The 19,179-nt window shown below is 49.0% G+C and overlaps 1 protein-coding gene across 2 annotated transcripts in view; it reads right to left on the bottom strand.

Moving 5' to 3' along the window:
* Positions 1-19,179, bottom strand: part of dgkaa (diacylglycerol kinase, alpha a) — a 432,553-nt gene that overhangs the window by 133,103 nt on the left and 280,271 nt on the right. For both annotated transcript variants that reach the window (XM_085972643.1, XM_085972644.1), the window contains exons 6-8: positions 10,907-10,956; positions 2,813-2,887; positions 2,341-2,460 (exon numbers count right to left, since the gene is read on the bottom strand). In XM_085972643.1, the coding sequence (XP_085828769.1) occupies positions 2,341-2,460; positions 2,813-2,887; positions 10,907-10,956 (245 nt within the window). The remainder of the gene's footprint in view (positions 1-2,340; positions 2,461-2,812; positions 2,888-10,906; positions 10,957-19,179) is intronic.

Raw genomic sequence — 19,179 nt, 5'->3', positions numbered from 1 at the left:
AGAGTGTGTGTGAGAGTGTGTGTGTGTGTGAGGGTGTGTGTGAGAGTGTGTGTGAGAGTGTGTGTGAGAGTGTGTGTGAGAGAGTGTGTGTGTGAGAGAGTGTGTGAGAGAGTGTGTGTGAGAGTGTGTGTGTGTGAGTGTGTGTGTGAGAGTGTGTGAGAGTGTGCGTGAGAGTGTGTGAGTGAGAGTGTGTGTGAGAGTGTGTGTGAGAGTGTGTGTCTGAGAGTGTGTGTATGTGAGTGTGTGTGTGAGTGTGTGTGTGTGAGTGTGTGTGTGTGAGAGTGTGTGTGAGAGAGTGTGTGTGTGTGAGTGTATGTGTGCGAGTGTGTGATAGAGTGTGTGTGTGTGAGAGTGTGTGTGAGTGTGTGTGTGAGAGTGTGTGTGTGAGAATGTGTGTGTGAGAGTGTGTGAGAGAGAGAGTGTGAGAGAGTGTGTGTGAGAGTGTGTGTGAGAGAGAGTGTATGAGAGAGTGTGTGAGAGAGAGTGTGTGTGTGAGTGTGTGTGAGAGTGTGTGTGAGAGTGTGTGTGTGAGAGTGTGTGAGAGAGAGTGTATGAGAGAGTGTGTGAGAGAGTGTGTGAGAGAGTGTGTGAGAGAGTGTGTGTGTGTGTGTGTGAGAGTGTGTGTGAGAGTGTGTGTGAGAGTGTGTGTGAGAGAGAGTGTGAGAGTGTGTGAGAGAGAGAGTGTGAGAGAGTGTGTGTGAGAGTGTGTGTGTGAGAGAGAGTGTGGGAGTGTGTGTGAGAGTGTGTGAGAGAGAGAGTGTGAGAGAGAGTGTGAGAGAGTGTGTGTGAGAGAGAGTGTGAGAGTGTGTGTGAGAGTGTGTGAGAGAGTGTGTGTGTGAGAGAGTGTGAGAGTGTGTGTGAGAGTGTGTGAGAGAGTGTGTGTGAGAGAGAGTGTGAGAGTGTGAGAGAGTGTATGTGTGAGAGTGTGTGTGAGAGTGTGTGTGAGAGTGTGTGTGAGAGTGTGTGTGTGAGAGTGTGTGTGAGAGTGTGAGAGTGTGTGAGAGAGTGTGTGAGAGAGAGTGTGAGAGAGAGAGTGTGAGAGTGTGAGAGAGTGTGTGTGTGAGAGTGTGTGTGTGAGAGTGTGTGTGAGAGTGTGTGTGAGAGTGTGTGAGAGAGAGAGTGTGTGAGAGAGTGTGAGAGTGTGTGTGAGAGTGTGTGAGAGAGTGTGTGTGAGAGAGAGTGAGAGTGTGAGAGAGTGTGTGTGTGAGAGTGTGTGTGTGAGAGTGTGTGTGAGTGTGTGTGAGAGTGTGTGAGAGAGAGAGTGTGTGAGAGAGTGTGAGAGTGTGTGTGAGAGTGTGTGAGAGAGTGTGTGTGAGAGAGAGTGTGAGAGTGTGAGAGAGTGTGTGTGTGAGAGTGTGTGTGTGAGAGTGTGTGTGAGAGTGTGTGAGAGAGAGAGTGTGTGAGAGAGTGTGAGAGTGTGTGTGAGAGTGTGTGAGAGAGTGTGTGTGAGAGTGTGTGTGAGAGTGTGTGAGAGAGAGAGTGTGTGTGAGAGTGTGTGTGAGAGTGTGTGAGAGAGAGAGTGTGTGAGAGAGTGTGAGAGTGTGTGAGAGAGTGTGTGTGAGAGAGTGTGTGTGTGTGAGAGTGTGTGTGTGAGAGTGTGTGTGAGAGAGAGTGTGTGAGAGTGTGTGAGAGAGAGAGTGTGTGTGAGAGTGTGTGTGAGAGTGTGTGAGAGAGAGAGTGTGTGAGAGAGTGTGAGAGTGTGTGTGAGAGAGTGTGTGTGTGTGAGAGTGTGTGTGTGAGAGTGTGTGTGTGAGAAAGTGTGTGTGTGAGAGTGTGTGTGTGAGAGTGTGTGAGTGTGTGTGTGAGAGTGTGTGTGTGAGAGTCTGTGTTTGAGAGTGTGTGAGAGAGAGTGTGTGAGAGAGAGTGTGTGTGTGAGAGTGTGTGTGAGAGAGTGTGTGTGAGAGTGTGTGTGAGAGTGTGTGTGAGAGAGAGTGTGAGAGTGTGAGAGAGAGTGTGTGAGAGTGTGTGTGTGAGTCTGTGTTTGAGAGTCTGTGTTTGAGAGTGTGTGTGAGAGTGTGTGTGTGTGTTTAGGAGGGATGGGGATGAGAGCTTTTGGGGAGCGCGGGGAAAGGGAGGGCATGAGTTTTTTTTCCACTCTCTGGGGGAACCTCTCATCGCGAATGCTTCGCTAATCCGATTCCTCGCATCGGCCTCACTTCTGTGTTGTTACTTATTGTGAAGTCTTGCGGAAAGGAACTGTCTTATTAGCAGACACACAACCTCCCACTGCGTGTTCAAGAACCGGCAGAGCTGGTCTCTTTCAGCAATGTCTGCTTTCCAGACCACAGCTTGCAAACAGCAATGTATCTTCAGATAGCTCGGTGCTGATAGGTTACTTACAGCTTCCAGTCCAAGAAGAACCAATAACGGAGCCGTTGTCATTCCTCCTTTGATCCATTCGTCCAATGAAACGGTGCCATTCCCGTCATAATCAATATCGTTCATCATCTCTTTTAAAATCTAAATGGAGCAAAACGAGTTCGAAAGTGAGATTAATGTGACTGAGAAAACCCTGTCTGTATGATTTGTAATGTTGGGGCAAAGTGTGAAAGAGGGAATGTAAAAGTGAACGGTTCAGAAAGAGGAGAGAATGGAAACAATGGGGCAGGAGGAGGGGAGAAATGGCTCCAAGCCAATTGAATTCATGCTTTCAATATTAGTAACAAAATAACACATGGGTATGTAGACTAGTTTCATACGAGTTAACCCATTTCTTAAAAGAGTGGACACAGGAATTTTAGACCAGTGGGTTAATGGTGTTGTTATGCTCCGTGGACGTGTGATTTTAGGGTTAACCACACTAAAGACTCACAGGTTTGAGTTCTGTCACATCCCAGTCCAAATACTTCGCCACATGCATCATTTGGGCAATGATCCGATCAACTTCCTAAAGACAGAAGGAGCAACAGATCAGAACATACATTGTGTTAGATCCGTGTATCTTGATGTTGTGTTTCCTTCAATAATTAGACAACAGACTGCAGGGAACAATCAACAGGTGTTTACTGGATGAGGGTTACTTTAAAACTAACTGTACAGATCCCTACTCAGGGTTTATATGCAGGTGTGGTCACTGCCGGTACTACAGTATACAGGAGCTGTAAAAAGTAGTTCTCCCCTTAAAGGTACATACATTACAATTCCTCCCCTTTTAGATTAACAGTACCATAACACTCATTTAACAATTAAATATCAACTAATTACAATTAACACTTTTAACATGCAACATTAACTGAAAATAGTCTATTTATAAATTCAGTCTTTGGGGAGGCTTCCTGATCCTTTCTGGATAGCGCCTTTCCTGAGTGTCTTGCTCTTGGTGCGGAGGCGATTCTGGCCCCCTGTCGTCGGTTGGTTCATCAGCTTCCGATGCTACTGTTTCTGGGGTAGATGCTACCAGTATGTCGGGTTCATCACCAGGTACGTATGGGCGAGACATGGGGTTGACTCGTTCCTGTGACTCTAGGATCTGGTCAACATGGCGTCTCACAATGTTCTCCCCAACATCCACTGTGTACATTAGTGGCCCCTGCCGTGTGCATATCGTTCCTGGTTGCCATTTCTCTGTTCGGTAGTCGCGGGCCAAGACTGGTTGCCCTACATTAAAGCTCCTTGTCGGCTTCTCATTGATGTGCTGGAATTGCTTATTCTCAACATCTCTTCGTACATTTGGTCTGAGCAAATCCATACGAGATCTCAACCTTCGGTTAAAGAACATCATGGCTGGGGTCTGGTTGGTGACTGCATGTGTCGCATTTCTGTAGGCTAACAGGAAATTGTCCACCTTATGCTGCAGTGGAATGTTGTCATCGCACATGGCCCTTACTGCCTTCTTAAAGGTTTGTACGAACCTCTCAGCCAATCCATTTGTGGCTGGATGATACGGGGCGGATGTGTAATGCTTTACCCCATTCCTTTTCATAAATCTTCGAAACTCCTCGGACACAAACTGTGGTCCGTTATCAGAGCAAATCTGCTCTGGCAAGCCGTTCCTGGCAAATATGGCCCGTAGGACTGCAATAGTTTTCTCCGTGGTGGTGGAGGACATTATGATCACCTCAGGCCATTTCGAGTGCGCATCCACGGCTATTAAAAACAAACATTGAGTCCATGAATGGACCAGCAAAATCAATATGCACCCGTTGCCATGGAGAGGAGGACCACTCCCATGGGTGTAGAGGGGCATGTGGTGGTGCATTTTGGACCTTCTGGCATCCTGAGCAGCTCTTTGTCAGGTCCTCGATTTGCTGATCAATCCCCGGCCACCACACATAAGCCCTAGCAAGGCTTTTCATTTTCACCCCTCCCAGATGGCCTTCGTGAAGCTCATTGAGCACTCTCTCCCTTAACTTGGGTGGAATTACCACTCGGGATCCACACATCAAGGTCCCCTGGCATACTGACAGCTGTTCTCTTCTGGATGAGAATGCTGGCAACAATGAGTCACCATGTGCTGGCCATCCCTTCACCGTCAAATCATATACCCGAGACAGTGTCGGGTCATTTTGGGTCTCCTCTATATCAGCGTTAGTTACAGGCAAGCGTTCAATTATAGTCGAATGAAATATTTCGACAGGGTCCACTGCTGGTGCTTCCTCCGCAGTAGGCAGTGGCAGGCGTGATAGCCCATCAGCGTTTCCATGCTGTTTCGTGCCCTTATACTCGATTTCATATTGGTGCGCCCCTAGAAAAAGGGACCATCTTTGTAGCCGTTGCGCAGTCATCACCGGAACGCCCTTCTTTGGTTTAAAGATGGAGACAAGTGGTTGGTGGTCAGTCAGCAAGGTGAACTTCTGCCCGTGCAGATAGTGGTTGAACTTTTTCACTCCCCACACTCGGCTGAGGGCCTCCCTGTCAATCTGGACGTAGTTACGCTCGGCTGAGGTTAGTGATCGTGACGCAAAGGCTATTGGACTCTCTGAGCCGTCCAAGAATTTGTGCGACAGCACCGCTCCAATGCCATAGGGTGACGCATCACATGCCAACCGAATTGGTAGTGCTGGGTTGAAATGAGCCAACACTTCTTTTGATGTGATCAATTCTTTGCTCTTCTGGAAAGCTCGTTTACATTCGTCATTCCACTTCCATGGTACCCCCATTTGCAGTAGGGTGTTCAGTGGGTGTAGTACGGTAGACAAATTTGGCAAGAACTTATGGTAGTAGTTCACCAGCCCGAGGAACGACCTCAGTTGTGACACATTTTCCGGTGCTGGAGCCTTGACTACTGCCTCAATCTTTTCAGGGGACTTATGTAACCCCTCTTCATCAATAACGTGGCCACAATACGAGATCTGCTTGTGGAAAAACTCGCATTTGTGGCTATTAGCTCGGAGCCCATATTCCTTCAATCTAGTGAGCACCTGCTCCAGGTTGGCGAGGTGATCACTGTCATTTTCGCCCGTGACCAGGATGTCATCCAAATAACACTGGGTCCCTGGAATCCCTTGCAGGACTTGATCCATTGCCCTGTGCCAAATAGTCGGAGCTGATGCTACCCCGAACACCAGCCGGTTGTATTGGTAGAGACCTTTATGAGTGTTGATCGTGAGGTACTGTTTCGAGGCTTCTTCTACCTCCATTTGCAGGTACGCCTGGGCCAGATCTATCTTAGTGAAGCGTTTTCCTCCAGATAGCGAGGCGAAAATATCTTCAATCCGCGGAAGCAGATATTGTACCATGTGAAGGACTGGGTTCACTGTCACCTTAAAGTCCCCACAGATGCGAACCTTCTTTGGTTCCCCAGGCGTATTACTCAATGACCTCTTCATTACAGGAACGATGGGTGTAGCCCACTCGCTCCAGTCCACTTTGGACAGTATTCCTGAATGTTCCAAACCTTCCAGCTCTGCTTCAACGGCTGGGCGGATCGCATAAGGCACCGGTCTGGCCTTAAAAAAACGTTGGGCTTGCATTTTCCTCTATTTTGATCGTCGCTGTTATGCCTTTTAGTGTTCCGAGCTCCTCCTGGAACACTTCTTGTGCGTCAGTTAGCATTTTTGACAGTCGTCCAGGTGTGACGTCGTCATCCTTTTTGGCATCTACAGTCAGTGCTTGTATGGAATGCCAATCTAGCTGTATCTTCCGGATCCATTCACGTCCTAGTAGTGGTGGTCCTCCCTCTGGCAATACATATAGGTCCATTTTTGGTGTTTCCTTGCCGTTATATATAACGTTCACCCTTATTTTTCCTTTGGGGTAGACTTTTTGCCCCGTGTACGTCTTCAAGACGATCTCTGTATCTCTCAAGGGTATATGTGAGAATAGCCGCTTGTAGTCCCTTCGGTTTATGACTGTTAGGGCTGATCCTGTGTCCAATTCCATTTTCACTTGGACTCCGTCTATCTTGAGCGTGACCCAGATAGTTTGGTGATCCTCCATTTTGATCACATTATGTAGTTTCAGACAACCCAGCTCCTTGCTTCCGGAGTCTGTATCACTTTTCTGTTCGCCTGAACTACTCTCCATCACCTTATGTACCTTCTTGTACTTCTCCTGTGGAGATTTCTTGCTGCTGGTTTTCTTTTCCGACCTGCAGACTCTTGCTATGTGTCCTACTTTTCCACACTGTCTGCACACTTGGTCCTTGAACCAGCAATCCTTATGGTCGTGTGTTGTTCTGCCACAGCGATAGCACTTCACTGTTCCGTATGACATTTCATTTGTGCCATATTCTTGCGGTCTCCATTGTATCTCTGCCGCGCCCCGTGCTGCTGCTTTGTGTGATACTGCCATGCTGAAAGCCTTGTCCAGCGTAAGATCCTTTTCTGATAGAAGCCATTTCTGGGTTCCTTCACTTTGAAGCCCACACACAAACTTGTCCCTTAAAGTATCTGCTAGTCCCGTTCCAAACTGGCAGTGTTTCGATAGCTTGCGCAGTTCCGTTAAATACTCAACATTACTTTCATCTTTATGCTGGTTCCTTTTGTGAAACTTAAATCTTTCTGCTATCAGCAGCGGTGTGGGGTTTAAGTGGTCCTGTAGGATTGACACTATGTTTTCAAAATTATTTTCCACTGGTTTCTCTGGGGTTACTAGGTTTCGCAGTAAGCCATACGTTTTTGCACCCATTGAATTCAACAATACCAGCGCTTTCTTGTCATCTGGCACCTCATTCGCCTTGCAGTATACTTCAATGCGTTCGACATATGTCGTCCAATCGTCGACTTCATTGTCGAACGCTGTGATACTGCCACTCTTCGGCATTTTTGGGTGTGGTTTGACTGGCTCAAAATGGCGTCTCCCGCGCTCTCCCTTCTTCTCCGCTGCGGCTCAAAATGGCGTCTCCCGCGCTCTCCCTTCTTCTCCGCTGCGGCTGAAAATGGCGTCTCCCGCGCTCTCCCTGCTTCTCCGCTGCGGCTCAAAATGGCGTCTCCCGTGCTCTCCCTTCTTCTCCGCTGCGGCTCAGCCCTTGAACACCGGCTGCGCTCTGTGCGCTCTACCCTCTCTCTTCTCCCGTCGACGCCGCTCGGTCCTGAACACCAGCTGCGCCCTGTGCGCTCTACCCTCTCTCTTCTCCCGTCGATGCTGCTCGGCCTTTTCTGTGCCGTTGGTCGGCTCTAGCCGCCGCTGTCCGGGAAGGGTCGGCACCGTACATGTTGCCAGCCCGTTTCGCTGGACCACCGTGACTGGAGAACCAAGCCCAGCTCTCAACAGCCTCCCCTGCGATGCTCAAATCTCCGCTGGATGGTCGACACCCGTGCTTCTGGACTCGGCCTTCTTCTTTCACTGTTCTACAGGAGCGAATCCCTGGGAGGTGATGCAGAGTTGCAGGTAGGTTCAAATCGTCTCGTCGCCATTGTTAGATCCGTGTATCTTGATGTTGTGGGTCCTTCAATAATTAGACAAGAGACTGCAGGGAATAATCAACAGGTGTTTACTGGATGAGGGTTACTCTAAAACTAACTGTACAGATCCCTACTCAGGGTTTATATACAGGTGTGGTCACTGCCGGTACTACAGTATACAGGAGCTGTAAAAAGTAGTTCTCCCCTTAAAGGTACATACATTACACATTGCAGCTTTAAAGCGGAGAGTTGATGTATGCCTGGGGAATTCGACACTGCAGCGTCACAAGAATCAGTTCAGTGTCCGTATTATGATGACAAGAGGCCCATTTTCTCTTCTGACTGTGAGGTAGAGGACCACATACTCACACTCACACTCACACTCACACACACGTTCACACGCACACTCACACACACTCACACTTACACTCACACTCACACACACTCACACGTTCACACTCACACTCACACACACTCACACGTTCACACTCACACACACTCACACTTACACTCACACGCTCACACATAGAAACATAGAAGATAGGAGCAGGAGTCGGCCATTCGGCCCCTCGAGCCTGCTCCGCCATTCAATGAGATCATGGCTGATCATCCAAATTCAGTACCCTGTCCCTGCCTTCTCCCCATATCCCTTGATCCCTTTAGCCTTAAGAAATATATCTAACACCTTCTTGAATATATTTAATGAATTGGCCTCAACGGCCTTCTGTGGTAGAGAATTCCACAGGTTCACCACTCTCTGGGTGAAGAAATTCCTCCTCATCTCAGTCCTAAATGGCTTACCCCTTATCCTTAGACTGTGACCCCTGGTTCTGGACTCCCCCGCCATCGGGAACATCCTTCCTGCATCTAGTCTGTCTAGTCCTGTTAGAATTTTATAAGTTTCAATGAGATCCCTTCTCATTCTTCTAAACTCGAGCAAATACAAGCCCAATCGACCCAATCTCTCTTCATAAGTCATTCCTGTCATCCCAGGTATCAGTCTGGTGAATCTTCGTTGCACTCCCTCCATGGCAAGAACATCCTTCCTCAGATAAGGCGACCAAAACTGCACACAATACTCAAGGTGTGGTCTCACCAAGGCCCTGTACAACTGCAGCAAGACATCCTTGCTCCTGTACTCGAATCCTCTCACTATGAAGGCCAACATACCATTTGCCTTCTTAACCGCCTGCTGCACCTGCATGCTTACCTTCAGCGACTGGTGCACAAGGACACCCAGGTCTCGTTGCACTTCCCCTTCTCCCAATCTATTGCCATTCAGATAATAATCTGCCTTCCTGTTTTTGCCACCAAAGTGGATAACCTCACATTTATCCACATTATACTGCATCTGCCATGCTTCTGCCCAATCACCCAACCTGTCCAAATCATACTGGAGTTTCTCTGCATCCTCCTCACAGCACACACGCCCACCCAGCTTTGTGTCATCTGCAAACTTAGAGATATTACATCTCGTTCCCTCATCTAGACCATTAATATATATTGTGAATAGCTGGGGTCCTAGAACCGATCCCTGCGGTACCCCACTAGTCACTGCCTGCCACTCGGAAAAAGACCCGTTTATTCCAACTCTTTGCTTCCTGTCTGCCAACCAGTTCTCTATCCAAGTCAATACGTTGCCCCCAATCCCATGTGCCTTAACTTTACACACTAGTCTCTTATGTGGGACCTTATCGAAAGCCTTCTGAAAGTCCACACACACTCACACTCACACACACTCACACACACAGGAGAGGTAATTTCCTGTCGTGGCTTGTGTGGCAGGGAGTCTTGCCTGCTGAGAGCACCTAGCGGAAAATTGGGCGCACGCCATGTACGGATTTACCATTGTTTAAAACAATGGTTAGAAAATTCACGCGCCTCTCTCATCGAAATTTCTGACCTGAGCTCTCGGTGGGTGAGGCTTCTCGTCAGGTGTGTGATGCCTGAAAATGACAACCTATTTGCTCAACATGTACATGGACAGCAGCTCAAACTGGGCATCCATGAGGCGCTGTGGGCCATCAGCAGCAGCAGCATTGTATTCCACCACAATCTGTAACCTCATGGCCCGGTATATCCCTCACTCTACCATTACCATCAAGCCAGGGGACCAACCCTGGTTCAATAAGGAGTGTAGAAGAGCATGCCAGGAGCAGCACCAGGTGTACCTAAAAATGAGGTGCCAATCTGGAGAAGCTGCAGCACAGGACTAAACAGGGGAAGCAGCATGCTATAGGCAGGGATAAGCGATCCCACAATCTACAGATCAGATCAAAGCTCTGCAGTCCTGCCACATCCAGTCGTGAATGGCGGTGGACCATTAAACAACTAATGGGAGGAAGAGGCTCTGTGAACATTCCCACCTCAATGATGGTGGAGCCCAGCACGTGAGTGCAAAAGACAAGGCTGAAGCGTTTGCAACCATCTTCAGCCAGAAGTGCCATGTGGATGATCCATCTCGGCCTCCTCCTGAGGTCCCCACCATCACAGAAGCCAGTCTTCAGGCAATTTGATTCACACCACGTGATATCAAGAAACGGCTGAGTGCACTGGATACAGCAAAGCCTCGAGGTCCTGACAACATCCTGGCTGTCGTGCTGAAGACCTGTGCTCCAGAACTAGTCGTGCAGACTGCAGCAGTTCAAGAAGGCGGCTCACCACCACCTTCTCAAGGGCAATTAAGGATGGGCAATAAATGCCGGCCTTGCCAGCGACGCCCACATCCCCAGGATTAATTTTATTTTAATTTGCGTCTGTAAGCATTTGCTGCTTGTAAGAACATCCTGCTGTCAGCACTCCCTGTGTAGATTTGATTTCTTCTAGTAAGGACCAAGGCCTGTCTATGATGGGATGGCCCTGGATCATGGCTTCTTCACTATGATTTCCCAATCAGAGATAATCATCGTGGGCGAGGAGAGGTGCGACCCTTCTCAGAGGATGGCGGATGAGTCAACCCACAATAGTCTTGTATGTCACCTAGCAACGCTGGTGTCGGCATGCTACAAAGTGGTTGCTAAGAGGTGTGATTCCCAAATAAGGTGTGCACGACATACATAACAAACAAAACATATCATAGATGTGAAATGTACTGATACCCGAGCACACACACCAAAACTTACGGAGCTGTCCAGGAGTCCATTTGCATCGGTGTCATACAACTTAAACGTAACTGTAAAGGAAACAGAAACACAGGAAGAGTGTTAGATTCTGCTCTTTATAACAGAGGGCATCACCTCTTTAAGATGACCACTTCCTCCAACTGCATCATCAGTTCACAGGTAAAGTTGCTTCTCTGAGCCATACAGACCAGAAAGGTCGATCCTCGATCTATGCGGAGTCAGCTGTAGACAGGTGGGTGATGGCTGGCAAGAGTATGTGCTCCTGACCAACACATAGTGCCCCCAACCGGAAATGCCCATATGTGGTTGCCAGATGAGGGCACGATAAAATGCGAGTTCAATGACCTCCACAGTTGGATGGCCTCATAACACTCACTGTCATGGCTCACACATGAACATTGACCACCTGGGTGAGGTATGACAGGGCAAACATTACCTGAAGAATGGCGCCCCCCCCCCACGCCCCCAGCAAGCACAAATATCATCAGGAGAGGAGAGAAAATAGGAAAGAAAAAAGCCAAACAAAAAGTGATCACTGACACAGTCACCAGTGAAATAAACGGCACAGTCACCAGTGAAATCATCGGCACAGTCTCCAGTGGAATCACCAACACAGTCACCAGTGAAATCATCGGCACAGTCTTCAGTGGAATCACCGACACAGTCACCAGTGAAATCACTGGCACAGTCACCAGTGAAATCACCAGCACAGTCTCCAGTGAAATCACTGACACAGTCACCAGTGAAATCACTGGCACAGTCACCAGTGAAATCACCGGCACAGTCTCCAGTGAAATCACCGACACAGTCACAAGTGAAATCACCGGCACAGTCTCCAGTGGAATCACCGGCACTGTCTCCAGTGAAATCACTGGCACAGTTTCCAGTGAAATCACCAACACAGTCACCAGTGACATCACCGGCACAGTCACCAGTGAAATCATCGGCACAGTCTCCAGTGAAATCATCGGCACAGTATCCAGTGAAATCACCGGCACAGTCACCAGTGAAATCACTGGCACAGTCTCCAGTGAAATCACCGGCACAGTCTCCAGTGAAATCACCGGCACAGTCACCAGTGAAATCACCGGCACAGTCTATAGTGAAATCATCGACACAGTCACCAGTGAAATCACCAGCACAGTCACCAGTGAAATCATCGGCGCAGTCAATAGTTAAATCACCGGCACAGTCACCAGTGAAATCACCAGCACAATCTCCAGTGAAATCACCGGCACAGTCACCAGTGAAATCATCGGCACAGTCTCCAGTGAAATCAAGAAACACAGTCACCAGTGAAATCACCGGCACAGTCACCAGTGGAATCACTAGCACATTCACCAGTGAAATCACTGGCACAGTCTCCAGTGAAATCACCGGCACAGTCTCCAGTGAAATCACCGGCACAGTCACCAGTGAAATCACCGGCACAGTCTATAGTGAAATCATCGACACAGTCACCAGTGAAATCACCAGCACAGTCACCAGTGAAATCATCGGCACAGTCAATAGTTAAATCACCGGCACAGTCACCAGTGAAATCACCAGCACAATCTCCAGTGAAATCACCGGCACAGTCACCAGTGAAATCATCGGCACAGTCTCCAGTGAAATCAAGAAACACAGTCACCAGTGAAATCACCGGCACAGTCACCAGTGGAATCACTAGCACATTCACCAGTGAAATCACCGGCACAGTGAAATCACCGGCACAGTCACCAGTGAAACCACCGGCACAGTCTCCAGTGAAATCATTGGCACAGTCTCCAGTGAAATTAGCAGCACAGTCACCAGTGAAATCACCGGCACAGTCACCAGTGAAATCACCAACACAGTCTCCAGTGAAATCACTGGCAGCCACCAGTGAAATCAACGGCACAGTCACCAGTGGAATCGCCAGCACAGTCAACAGTGAAATCACTGGCACAGTCACCAGTGAAATCACCAGCACAGTCACCAGTGAAATCACCGGCACAGTCAATAGTGAAATCACCGGCACAGTCACCAGTGAATTCACCGGCCATCACCAGTGAAATCATTGGCACAGTCTCCAGTGAAATTACCAACACAGTCACCAGTGAAATCACCGGCACAGTCACCAGTGAAGTCACCAGCACAGTCACCAGTGAAATCACAGGCACAGTCGCCAATGAAATCACCGGCAGAGTCAATAGAGAAATCACTGGCACAGTCACCAGTGAAATCACAGGCACAGTCAATAGCGAAATCACCGGCACAGTCACCAGTGAAATCACTGGCACAGTCTCCAGTGAAATCACCGGCACAGTCAATTGTGAAATCACCGGCACAGTCACAAGTGAAATCACCGCCAGTCACCAGTGAAATCACCGGCACAGTCTCCAATGAAATCACCGGCACAGGCAGCAGTGAAATCACTGGCACAGTCACCAGTGAAATCACCGGCACTGTCAATAGAGAAATCACCGGCACAGTCACCAGTGAAATCACTGGCACAGTCACCAGTGAAATCACAGGCACAGTCAATAGCGAAATCACCGGCACAGTCACCAGTGACATCACTGGCACAGTCTCCAGTGAAATCACCGGCACAGTCAATTGTGAAATCACCGGCACAGTCACCAGTGAAATCACCAGCAGTCACCAGTGAAATCATTGGCACAGTCTCCAGTGAAATCACCGACACAGTCACCAGTGAAATCACCAGCACAGTCACCAGTGAAATCACCGACACAGTCACCAGTGAAATCACCGGCACAGTCACCAGTGGAATCACCGACACAGTCACCAGTGAAATCATCAGCACAGTCACCAGTGGAATCACCGACACAGTCACCAGTGGAATCACCGACACAGTCACCAGTGAAATCACCAGCACAGTCTCCAGTGAAATCACCGACACAGTCACCAGTGAAATCACTGGCACAGTCACCAGTGAAATCACCAGCACAGTCACCAGTGAAATCACCAGCACAGTCACCAGTGAAATCACCGGCAGTCATCAGTGAAATCACCAGCACAGTCACCAGTGAAATCACCAGCACAGTCACCAGTGAAATCACCAGCACAGTCTATAGTGAAATCACCAACACAGTCACCAGTGAAATCACCGGCAGAGTCACCATTGAAATCACCGGCACAGTCTCCAGTAAAATCACCAGCACAGTCTCCAGTGAAATCACCGACACAGTCACCAGTGAAATCACCGGCACAGTCACCAGTGAAATCACCAGCACAGTCACCAGTGAAATCACCAGTACAGCCACCAGTGAAATCACCGGCAGTCATCAGTGAAATCACCAGCACAATCACCAGTGAAATCACTGGCACAGTCACCAGTGAAATCACCAGCACAGTCTATAGTGAAATCACCAACAGAGTCACCAGTGAAATCACCGGCACAGTCACCAGTGAAATCACCAGCAGAGTCTCCAATGAAATCACCAGCACAGTCTCGAGTGAAACCACCGGCGCAGTCAACAGTGAAATCACTGACACAGTCACCAGTGAAATCACCGGCACAGTCACAAGTGGAATCACTAGCACAGTCACCAGTGAAATCACCAGCACAGTCACCTGAGAAATCCCTGGCACAGTCACCAGTGAAATCACTGACACAGTCACCAGTGGAATCACTAGCACAGTCAACAGTGAAATCACCAACACAGTCACCATTGAAATCACTGACACAGTCACCAGTGAAATCACCAGCAGAGTCTCCAGTGAAATCACCAGCAGAGTCTCGAGTGAAATCACCGGCGCAGTCAACAATGAAATCACTGATACAGTCACCAGTGAAATCACCGGCACAGTCACCAGTGGAATCTCTAGCACAGTCACCAGTGAAATCACCAGCACAGTCGCCAGTGAAATCACCAGCAGAGTCTCCAGTGAAATCACCAGCACAGTCTCGAGTGAAATCACCGGCGCAGTCAACAATGAAATCACTGACACAGTCACCAGTGAAATCAGTGGCACAGTCACCAGTGAAATCCCTGACACAGTCACCAGTGGAATCACTAGCACAGTCACCAGTGAAATCACTAACACAGTCACCATTGAAATCACTGACACAGTCACCAGTGAAATCAACGGCACAGTCACCAGTGAAATCACTGACACACTCACCAGTGAAATCACCGGCACAGTTTCCAGTGAAATCACTGACAAAGTCACCAGTGAAATCACCGGCACATTCACCAGTGAAATCACCAGCACAGTCACCAGTGAAATCACCGACACAGTCACCAGTGAATTCACCGGCACAGTCACCAGTGAAATCCTCAGCACAGTCGCCAGTGAAATCACCGACACAGTCACCAGTGAAATCAGCGGCACAGTCACCAGTGGAATCACTGACACAGTCACCAGTGAAATCACCAGCACAGTCAACAGTGGAATCACCGACACAGTCACCAGTGGAAGCAACGACACAGTCAGCAGTGAAATCACCAGCACAGTCTCCAGTGAAATCACCGACACAGTCACCAGTGAAATCACTGGCACAGTCACCAGTGAAATCACCAGCACAGTCACCAGTGAAATCACCAGCACAGTCACCAGTGAAATCTCTGGCAGTCATCAATGAAATCAGCAGCACAGTCACCAGTGAAATCACCAGCACAGTCACCAGTGAAATCACCAGCACAGTCTACAGTGAAATCACCGACACAGTCACCAGTGAAATCACCGACACAGTCACCAGTGAAATCACCAGCTCAGTCACCAGTGAAATCACTGGCAGTCATCAGTGAAATCACCAGCACAGTCACCAGTGAAGTCACCGGCACATTCACCAGTGAAATCACCTGCACAGTCCATAGTGAATTCACCAACACAGTCACCAATGAAGTCACCGGCACAGTCACCAGTGAAATCACCAGCAGAGTCTCCAGTGAAATCACCAGCACAGTCTCGAGTGTAATCACCGGCACAGTCACCAGTGAAATCACTGACACAGTCACCAGTGAAATCACTGGCACAGTCACCAGTGGAATCACGAGCACAGACACCACTGAAATCACCGGCACAGTCACCAGTGAAATCACTGAAACAGTCACCAGTGAAATCACCGGCACAGTCACCAGTGAAATCACCGGCACAGTCTCCAGTGAAATCAACAGCTCAGTCACCAGTGAAATCACCAGCACAGTCTCCAGTGAAATCACCGACACAGTCACCAGTGAAATCACTGGCACAGTCACCAGTGAAATCACCGGCACAGTCTCCAGTGAAATCACCGACACAGTCACAAGTGAAATCACCGGCACAGTCTCCAGTGGAATCACCGGCACTGTCTCCAGTGAAATCACTGGCACAGTTTCCAGTGAAATCACCAACACAGTCACCAGTGACATCACCGGCACAGTCACCAGTGAAATCATCGGCACAGTCTCCAGTGAAATCATCGGCACAGTATCCAGTGAAATCACCGGCACAGTCACCAGTGAAATCACTGGCACAGTCTCCAGTGAAATCACCGGCACAGTCTCCAGTGAAATCACCGGCACAGTCACCAGTGAAATCACCGGCACAGTCTATAGTGAAATCATCGACACAGTCACCAGTGAAATCACCAGCACAGTCACCAGTGAAATCATCGGCGCAGTCAATAGTTAAATCACCGGCACAGTCACCAGTGAAATCACCAGCACAATCTCCAGTGAAATCACCGGCACAGTCACCAGTGAAATCATCGGCACAGTCTCCAGTGAAATCAAGAAACACAGTCACCAGTGAAATCACCGGCACAGTCACCAGTGGAATCACTAGCACATTCACCAGTGAAATCACTGGCACAGTCTCCAGTGAAATCACCGGCACAGTCTCCAGTGAAATCACCGGCACAGTCACCAGTGAAATCACCGGCACAGTCTATAGTGAAATCATCGACACAGTCACCAGTGAAATCACCAGCGCAGTCACCAGTGAAATCATCGGCACAGTCAATAGTTAAATCACCGGCACAGTCACCAGTGAAATCACCAGCACAATCTCCAGTGAAATCACCGGCACAGTCACCATTGAAATCACTGACACAGTCACCAGTGAAATCAACGGCACAGTCACCAGTGAAATCACTGACACACTCACCAGTGAAATCACCGGCACAGTTTCCAGTGAAATCACTGACAAAGTCACCAGTGAAATCACCGGCACATTCACCAGTGAAATCACCAGCACAGTCACCAGTGAAATCACCGACACAGTCACCAGTGAATTCACCGGCACAGTCACCAGTGAAATCCTCAGCACAGTCGCCAGTGAAATCACCGACACAGTCACCAGTGAAATCAGCGGCACAGTCACCAGTGGAATCACTGACACAGTCACCAGTGAAATCACCAGCACAGTCAACAGTGGAATCACCGACACAGTCACCAGTGGAAGCAACGACACAGTCAGCAGTGAAATCACCAGCACAGTCTCCAGTGAAATCACCGACACAGTCACCAGTGAAATCACTGGCACAGTCACCAGTGAAATCACCAGCACAGTCACCAGTGAAATCACCAGCACAGTCACCAGTGAAATCTCTGGCAGTCATCAATGAAATCAGCAGCACAGTCACCAGTGAAATCACCAGCACAGTCACCAGTGAAATCACCAGCACAGTCTACAGTGAAATCACCGACACAGTCACCAGTGAAATCACCGACACAGTCACCAGTGAAATCACCAGCTCAGTCACCAGTGAAATCACTGGCAGTCATCAGTGAAATCACCAGCACAGTCACCAGTGAAGTCACCGGCACATTCACCAGTGAAATCACCTGCACAGTCCATAGTGAATTCACCAACACAGTCACCAATGAAGTCACCGGCACAGTCACCAGTGAAATCACCAGCAGAGTCTCCAGTGAAATCACCAGCACAGTCTCGAGTGTAATCACCGGCACAGTCACCAGTGAAATCACTGACACAGTCACCAGTGAAATCACTGGCACAGTCACCAGTGGAATCACGAGCACAGACACCACTGAAATCACCGGCACAGTCACCAGTGAAATCACTGAAACAGTCACCAGTGAAATCACCGGCACAGTCACCAGTGAAATCACCGGCACAGTCTCCAGTGAAATCACCAGCTCAGTCACCAGTGAAATCACCAGCACAGTCTCCAGTGAAATCACCGACACAGTCACCAGTGAAATCACTGGCACAGTCACCAGTGAAATCACCGGCACAGTCTCCAGTGAAATCACCGACACAGTCACAAGTGAAATCACCGGCACAGTCTCCAGTGGAATCACCGGCACTGTCTCCAGTGAAATCACTGGCACAGTTTCCAGTGAAATCACCAACACAGTCACCAGTGACATCACCGGCACAGTCACCAGTGAAATCATCGGCACAGTCTCCAGTGAAATCATCGGCACAGTATCCAGTGAAATCACCGGCACAGTCACCAGTGAAATCACTGGCACAGTCTCCAGTGAAATCACCGGCACAGTCTCCAGTGAAATCACCGGCACAGTCACCAGTGAAATCACCGGCACAGTCTATAGTGAAATCATCGACACAGTCACCAGTGAAATCACCAGCACAGTCACCAGTGAAATCATCGGCGCAGTCAATAGTTAAATCACCGGCACAGTCACCAGTGAAATCACCAGCACAATCTCCAGTGAAATCACCGGCACAGTCACCAGTGAAATCATCGGCACAGTCTCCAGTGAAATCAAGAAACACAGTCACCAGTGAAATCACCGGCACAGTCACCAGTGGAATCACTAGCACATTCACCAGTGAAATCACTGGCACAGTCTCCAGTGAAATCACCGGCACAGTCTCCAGTGAAATCACCGGCACAGTCACCAGTGAAATCACCGGCACAGTCTATAGTGAAATCATCGACACAGTCACCAGTGAAATCACCAGCGCAGTCACCAGTGAAATCATCGGCACAGTCAATAGTTAAATCACCGGCACAGTCACCAGTGAAATCACCAGCACAATCTCCAGTGAAATCACCGGCACAGTCACCAGTGAAATCATCGGCACAGTCTCCAGTGAAATCAAGAAACACAGTCACCAGTGAAATCACCGGCACAGTCACCAGTGGAATCACTAGCACATTCACCAGTGAAATCACCGGCACAGTGAAATCACCGGCACAGTCACCAGTGAAACCACCGGCACAGTCTCCAGTGAAATCATTGGCACAGTCTCCAGTGAAATTAGCAGCACAGTCACCAGTGAAATCACCGGCACAGTCACCAGTGAAATCACCAACACAGTCTCCAGTGAAATCACTGGCAGCCACCAGTGAAATCAACGGCACAGTCACCAGT

This window comes from Somniosus microcephalus, chromosome 33 (genome assembly GCF_052327205.1).
Source record: "Somniosus microcephalus isolate GS21.2 chromosome 33, FLI_Smic_1.0, whole genome shotgun sequence".
Lineage (NCBI taxonomy): Eukaryota > Metazoa > Chordata > Chondrichthyes > Squaliformes > Somniosidae > Somniosus > Somniosus microcephalus.
This window is presented reverse-complemented; position numbering and strand designations above follow the sequence as displayed.